General features: G+C 40.5%; 1 protein-coding gene across 1 annotated transcript in view; it reads right to left on the reverse strand.

The window, feature by feature from the left end:
- Positions 1–774: 774 nt before the first annotated feature.
- Positions 775–8417, reverse strand: part of chs1 (chitin synthase 1) — a gene marked incomplete at both ends in the record, with an annotated part of 41157 nt that continues 33514 nt past the window's right edge. Inside the window, 7 exons of the mRNA XM_079496198.1 lie at positions 775–852; positions 937–1003; positions 2595–2674; positions 3248–3385; positions 4357–4467; positions 5337–5441; positions 7087–7240. Of these exons, the coding sequence (XP_079352324.1) occupies positions 775–852; positions 937–1003; positions 2595–2674; positions 3248–3385; positions 4357–4467; positions 5337–5441; positions 7087–7240 (733 nt within the window). The remainder of the gene's footprint in view (positions 853–936; positions 1004–2594; positions 2675–3247; positions 3386–4356; positions 4468–5336; positions 5442–7086; positions 7241–8417) is intronic.

Consider the following 8417-nt stretch of genomic DNA (forward strand, 5'->3'; position numbering starts at 1 on the left):
CATGCAGGCTTCCATCCATAGTTGCAAGAGTAACTGCAGGCCTCTTGAAAAGCAGAAATCATAGTACTGACTAGGAGGAGTACTGATATCAATTCATAACCTCTCTTTAAATGATGATTAAATACTAATTCATCAGTTTAAATACATTCAAATAGTCACTTCACTAAAGACATTATAGAAGCCTTCAGGTTCAATGTAAACAATACAATCGTCAGTTAAAAATATTCATTGGATCAAATACCAATACATAAAAATATGACAGTTTAAATAATATTTTGGCGCCTTTTCCTTCAAACATTTCAGTATGGAACATTACATTATGCTAAAGTGTTACTCTGTAAATGCTAACTTTTTCTAAATAGTGTTAATTAGATTTCCCTCATAGAAACTGAGATAAAGAGAAAATAAGCTTAAAAAAAGAATGATTATTGTATGTACAGTAAGTTATTGAAGGGAAAACACAAATGGACCTGCCCACTAGTTACCGTTTTAAATCTGAACAAATCAATATGAAAGCATTGCTATTCAATGAGGCAGGTCTGTACCATATGCAATTAAATTAATACAATAAATTATAATTTGCATTATAAATACATAAAAACGGACAGAATGTTCTCAGTACAAATGAAAGGGGGAAAAAAGCAATTTGTTGTGACTTGTGAAACACATTCCCATGCTTTTCCAATGGTCATAAGGCAACTGGTTGCAAAATAGATACAAATAATTCATATTGCCATGTGTGTAGATGGTAGGCCTACAGTTGGTTGCTGTCGACTACATTTGCAAGTCTTCGCCGGTGATAACCAATCCATTGGATATGTGGTTCTCTATAATCATTCCATCATCATCCTCCTAGACAACACATACACTCAAAGTTAAAACATGATAGCTTTATTATCGTGTGTGCGTGTGCGTGCATACAGGTGTGTTACTTACGTCTTCCCTTTCCTTGTAGTCTTTCTCTGTGCTGCGATAAGACACTACGTGGATCAGAGTGTATATCCTATGACGAGATGGAGAGAGGTCAAGTGGAAAAGAGAGGGACAATGAGAGGATGATTACAGGCGGGCAGAGGGGGGGGGGGGGGGGGGGGGGGATATACAGAGACAACCACAAAGGGAGGGAGTGACGAGGAGGAGGTAAAAAGTGTGTGTGTGTGTGTGTGTGTGTGTGTGTGTGTGTGTGTGTGTGTGTGTGTGTGTGTGTGTGTGTGTGTGTGTGTGTGTGTGTGTGTGTGTGTGTGTGTGTGTGTTTATATATATATAATAGGGCTGTCAAACGATTACACATTTTAATCACAGTTTAATCATAATTAATCACCATTCGAACTATGTCCAAAATGCCCTTTTCTTGTGAGAACTGAAAGATAAGTGACTGATAAGTCACTGATAAGTGAGATAACTCACTTATCAGATACTCAGATATGAGATAAGTCACTGATAAGTGAGATAACTCACTTATCAGATACTTAGATATGAGATAAGTCACTGATAAGTGAGATAACTCACTAATCAGATACTCAGATATGAGATAAGTCACTGATAAGTGAGATAACTCACTTATCAGATACTCAGATATGAGATAAGTCACTGATAAGTGAGATAACTCACTTATCAGATACTCAGATATGAGATAAGTCACTGATAAGTGAGATAACTCACTTATCAGATACTCAGATATGAGATAAGTCACTGATAAGTGAGATAACTCACTAATCAGATACTCAGATATGAGATACTCATATGAGATAAGTCACTGATAAGTGAGACATGGAGAGAGCTTTCGCTCTGGCTAAATACTAAGGATGTCCCGATCACGTTTTCTTGCTCCCGATCCGATTTAGTCCGGCAGCCGACAGGACTTCTTTTGTTTAAAGTGTCTAGGGGGTTTTCATGATTCTGAATCCATTCCAAAGCATTCGTTTTGCACAAAAAACACTCCTTGGGCTAAAAACGGCCATAGATGTCATGACAAATGTGATGAGGTCAGCACAAAATGGTCAGCACATTTTGGGCAAGTTGCTATGGCAGTTTTTTAGCCCAAGGAGTATATTTTGTGCAAAACTAATGGTTGGAATGGATTCAGAATCATGAAAACCCCCTAGTTTGACATGTTACATCTACTTAAAGCAAAAGGAAAGTTTGATATTTTTGACATTTTTGCCTGCTATAGGATGGTAATGGTAGGGTCACAAGAAACCCCTATAAAAAATTGCCCAATACCGACAGCCGGTCAGCAAGTGGATTCATGAATATATAGACAATATTTTAGGCCAATAAAAAAGACTATATACCAAATTTCTCACCCGTCCACCTCGACTGCCGGACTAATTCTGATCATTTCATTTTGAGACACCGATACCGATCTTTCCCGATCCGAACATTATATTTTTATATAACACTTGTGCCATATCACAGTAGCAAATATCCTAATGTATCTCACTATTGAAAGGCCAAATGTGACTATACTTTTATTAGAATGACTGTCATTGGGTTTTTTTTTTTTCTTGGAATCATGCATGGAATCATAGCAAAATAATGATGTATTATAATACAGGGAAAAGGTTTGAGAACCAGTATATAGTATGTCTGTACCTGTGATACAACATGGCCATGAACTGAATGAGCAGAAGAACAGCGAATGACAACAGGAACATTAGACTGAGAGGCTCCACCTGTCGATCACCAAGAAAAGTTATGTTATGACGTCAAATTATAACATGGACAAACGAGAGATTTAGCAAAGGTGTATGTCCAAGCTTTCAACAAACATTGAATGCCATTGTGCAATTGCAATTGTGAGTGTTTGTCCGGAATGAGATGATGTATGATGATATACGATGGTAAGAGCGCCCCTCACTTCACACAGGTGTGAAGTTTTTCTATTCCATCAACTCTTATTCCATAAGCACTTTATATTAGTTAAGGAATCCTAGTTATTTAGTTATTATTTATTTGCTAGACATTTACGTCACAATGTTAAGTAAAAACAAGCCTATGCACTGGCATTTCAATTAGTCTGCAGTATAATGAGCCATTAAACAATGATAACATTTGTCTTTATCAACTGACACCAGTGCTGCTGAAGAAGCAATAGTAGTCACAGACAGCCCTGTAGAAACATTTCTCTCAATATGACTGAGAGTAAGACAAATTGAACATTGAAATTGCTTTTCATTCCCATCATTATCGGCCATATGTCATTCGTGATCTGTCTGGCGGTTCAGCCATGATTTCTTGTTGCTAACCTTGAGGTCTTCTTCAGCTTGTGTGCCATTTGGATAGAATTTGGGGATCCTGATGCTGAGGACATCATTTCCTATGGCTTGCAGGAAGAAGGTAGCTACCACCCACAGGACGTTGATGATGAAATATAGAAAGACCGCCTGCAGGGAGCAGAGACACACAAAGTCTTTGCATGAGACAGATAGATAATTACGCTAACTGGCGGTATAGTATAGAACATAACGAGTCCAGTAAAACAAGTCAATGGCAGACCGACCCTGTGGAAGGAGCATTATTACTAAAACCTGCCTTCTGAACTCAAGTCCTGATCTTATCTAAAGTACTACTTATTTAAATGAGAAGTTCACCCAAATAAATACTTATTTTCTATTGATTACTCACCCCATGAAGGGGGTCCATTCTTGAAAAGCGCCTGGACTACATTTGCACGCATCACTATTGACGATCGTAAAGACGACCGTAGTAGACACTTTTTCCATGATTGGCTGCCTCTAGGCTGCCTATAAGCCAATGGGAGACTTACCCATAAAACCCATAGTCTGAACGGCATAATAACTCAGGAATAACGCAGGAATAAGCCCTAACAAAACACAGTGTCAGTGAACCAACAAGAACGTCGGTAGCGAACGAAAACGAGAAAAAAAGAGCTTGTCGCACCTGGCAGTTATGACTGAGTCATTCTTGTTTTGTTTTTACTAAGCCAATATGAAGATACAAAGGAAGGAATGCAAAAATATATATATATATTTATATATATATATCCATGAATGTCTCACATATAGGGAAAAAAAGTCATTTTGGGGGTGAACTATCCCTTCGACATGCGGTCGAACATGCGCTGCTCCCGTGCTTGCGGTTAGGGTTAGGGTTTGAGGTAGGTTGTCGGCAGTCTACGGTTGTCCGTCTAATGACAGTCGGACCGATAGTATGTCTAAACTAAAGCCTGTACTCAATGGAGGGGGGGAAATTGCGATATGAAATCGTCTCCTACGGAAACAAGACCCGCCTACAGTACATGGATTCGAGGCTAGTCTGTATGCATACATACAAATATAAAAAGACGTTAAAGACGAAATGGGCACGGAAATAGTTCATAATTTGTGTCACTGACCTTATTGCGTAGTGATTTCAACTCTTTGGTGACCTCATCCAAGTGCGCCTTTGTGTCAACGATAGGGGTCAGGTAGCGATCTATGAGCTTGATCCAGAAATCGTTCTCAGCCTAGGCACAAACACACTTATCACTCACCATATCTCTCTTTCATTGCAAGTCAATATTCAGGTTATTGTTTAGTTCTTATCCTGGGAAAGCAACAAAATAAGCAATACATTAATTAGGTAAATGTGATTACAAGAAAATTATTGATAAATTGCTGTGTTTTTTACAATCTCCAGTGTGGTTGGAGTTGGCGATGAATAGTCCTACTGGAATCTACAAGGGATTATTTCCATAGACCACTGACAGAGTTTATTGATAAACAAACTAATTCAATTAATAGAATACTCGAAAAGCAGTGCTTTCTTTTATATTTTATACACCAACACAACTTGTAATTAAGGATCTTTTATAATCAATTATTGTCGAGCATTAGTCTGATTAGCCTTAACCTTTGCAGCCTTCACAGTCCATTCATGCTATTGCATTTGAATACATACAAACAACAAACATCGGGAAGGCACAAAATCAATGATCGATTAATTAGACCTGAGGACGATTCTAAAAAAAATGGCTTGTAAGTCCTGACAGTTTTCTGAAAAACCCATGTTTCTATGTCAGTGGTTCTCAAACATTTTCATGTCAAGGACCCCCAAAAATATATGTAATTGGCCGCCGACCCCCATCTGAAAATATATGTAGTTCCAGGGACCCCCCCAGAAGCAAAGATCTGAGTTAAAAACGTTCGCTCTGAAAGAAGATTTGCGCCACATTTTCACGATTTTTCAAAAAAATGTCAATAGCTAAAGTATGACATAATGCTTAAAACACCAAAAGGCGTTCCCGCCCAGAATGGGTTTTTAATTGTTTTGTTTTGTTCAATGAAATGTTGCAGCCCTAGTTGACAGACAGTACATCTTACACATACATCTTACCTCATCTAACCTTTGCACCTGCGGGGCGATGAGAGTTTTCTCTATGGCTCGTTTCACCCTTCTCTCTAATCTCTCCATTCTGTTGGTCTTCAGGATACGACGAGCCTGGGGGAAGACGTCAAACAAACATTCATTCATTCATTCATTCATTCACTAACTCTCTCTCTCACCTCTCGATATTTTGTGATCCCCCCCCCCCCCCCCCTTTTTCTACCCATTTAGTCATTCTGTCAATTCCCAATTCCTAATTGTGCTGCAGACCCTTGTCAAACTGGTCAATTAGTACAAATTTGGAATTTCAAAATTCCATACTTTTTCCAGACTAAAAAGTGGACGGTTCAATATTCCCAGGGCGGCCGAGCGGGTGAAACTCATACAAAACAAAAGAAAAAGTACAAAAATCACGGCACCCCATCTTTAATTAGTATCATCGGTAACACCTGTGAATGAAGTAGGGAAGCGGCCCAGACATAGGGAGAGGTATTCTGTGTGCATATGATAGAGCCCATTGGGTTAAATTGAGCACCCATGTGCACCACGGAGGGTTCAACCCCTAGCCTCCGCAGTGGGGTACTTACTCCTGTGCACCCCTCTTTCTAAACCTTAGCTTTTCAGTACTCCTGTGCACCCCTCTTTCTAAACCTTAGCTTTTCAGTACTCCTGTGCACCCCTCTTTCTAAACCTTGGCTTTCATTACTCCTGTGCACCCCTCTTTCTAAACCTTAGCTTTTCAGTACTCCTGTGCACCCCTCTTTCTAAACCTTAGCTTTCATTACTCCTGTGCACCCCTCTTTCTAAACCTTAGCTTTTCATTGGAGCCTGCAGCTGGGAGATCGACATCATCAGTCATTTGGCCACCGGAACAGTCAGGCGGTCATGGATAGAGTAGCAGGTGGAAACATTTGTCTTTGTAGTTGGCATTGCAACGGTAATAACCTTTTTCATTTCAGCCGAAAACAACACCACTGGCTCCTCTGGGATGAAAGGTTAATAAGTGTTTGTTCCAGCTAGAGGACACTTTTTCAAATGGCGTTTTTCCTTGAGACTGCAGGTGAAGCAGTATTTCAGTAAGGGCCGATTCATACTCCTATTTTACCGCTGTTTCGGCGCTGTAGTGCCGAAATGATTTCGGCTCGTCAGAAATTTTCAGTAGCACCGAAGAGCCGACTTTAGGGCGGTACCCGCCCCCCGAACCTCAAATGACATCACATTGTAGGCTCTACAGAGCCGAACCGACTTTTATTCGGCTCTAAAATAGGAGTATATCAGCCCTAAGAAGTAAGCAGGTTATCATGATTTACGCTTGACTCAGTGGCGAAACACTCATCTACGTAAGCATATTGTGACGGCCCCCTGGGCCTACTCTGGGGTTCTGTGTGTGTGTGGCTGTGCCTTTAACCATTCTAATGCAGTGCTGGATTGGAGGGCGGAGCCAGAGATGATGAGTGGAAGGGGAGACACCTGGCCATTGTCTCTCCAAACACTATTTAAGAGACCTGCTCTCACAGCACTTCAGATCAGCTTTTCTACTATGTAATAAAATACTTATTTTTGGATTGTCCTCCGGTGTGGTTTCCCCTTTTCCGTTATGGCCCCAGAGCCAGCCAGAACTTTGATATCCATGATAATGATGACCAGCTACTACTGTATCAGAGAGACTGACTGTAACATGTGTTCCTGTTCACTTTGTTCTTATAGAGTTGGAGACTCATGTCGGACCACAGATGATCAACCTAAATCCCAACAATACCTGCTCGCTCAACGTTTGCTGCAGTTCCTCCAGCTGGCCGTCTGTCAGTATGTCCTCTGGTCCCACTCCGCTCAGCTCTCCAGCGACGGTGTCTGTTAGCATTAAGACCAGCTCCTCACACACATCGTCCTGGTGTTTGTTACGCAGAGCGTATCTGTGGACAGAAGTGCAAGACAACGTAGAATTACAGTTCATCGTTCCAGTCGCGGGACTTGTTGTCTGTACGACACGTGGTTTACAATGTGTTCAACGATGAGTCGATGATGCAAATATAGGCCTAAAATCGGGTATGTTTTATTTGTTGAAATAAAATTAAACGGCACCACTACAAGGATTTGGTGTGCGTAGCATCCTCCTGCACAAATAATGTTCTGTATGTTGACGGAATCTAAGGATATACTGTCAGTGTCTATGGGTATGCATAAACAAAAGAAAACACACACATAGGGCTCCATCTTGCGCCACCCTTATCTCTAAACTTATTTATTTTTTATTTTTTACTATTTTGAAAATCATTTTAAAATAGTTCAACTAGCGGATCTACATGTTGTGACCTTGTAGATCAGCTATTTGAACTATTTTAAAAGGTTTTTTAAAATAGTAAAAAAATGGCAAATAAGTTTAGGGATAAGGGTTAAGCCCGTAGTCCGTAGTGTAAAATGAGAGTTAGGGTTAGTTAAGCAATTGAAGTGATATATTTTGAAATGCGGTCCATTATATTATAATATTATATTATACTTTAAACCAAAAGATTTTTGCCATTTTATCTTCTAAATGAGTAGGCCTGGGCCGCCGCTGAGCGGTTCAGGCACCTAGGCCGGTAATCCAGCCTGACGGCGTGCCGCGGGTTAGACTCCCGAGCCCGTCTGCCTTTGCCGCATGTCTTCCCCCCATCTCTCTCCCCCTTTCCTGTCACATTACTGTACCCTATCACAGGGGTTCTCAACGTTTTTGGCCGGGGACCCCCGTAAATGTTTTGGCAATGTCTCGGGGCCCCCACCCCGCCCCCTCCCGACCCCCAATATACATTGACTGCTACAATAACCTTAACCCATTTTGGGTGGGAACCCCTTTTGGTGTTTTAAGCATTATGTTATAATTTAGCTATTGAAAAATAGCAGATCTACAAGCTCATAGCGCGCGTGGCGCGCTATGAGCTTGTAGGTCTGCTATTTTTGAAAAATCGTGAAAATTAAAAATTAAAAAAATCTTTTTTATTTTATTTATTTTTTGAAAATAATTTGGGGACCCCCTAAAATAATTTGGCGACCCCCCGAGGGGTCGCGACCCACGGGTTGAGAACCCCTGCCCTATCAAATAAAGGCCAAAAA

Source organism: Electrona antarctica (genome assembly GCF_951216825.1).
Source record: "Electrona antarctica genome assembly, chromosome: 3".
In the NCBI taxonomy this organism is placed as follows: Eukaryota; Metazoa; Chordata; class Actinopteri; order Myctophiformes; family Myctophidae; genus Electrona; species Electrona antarctica.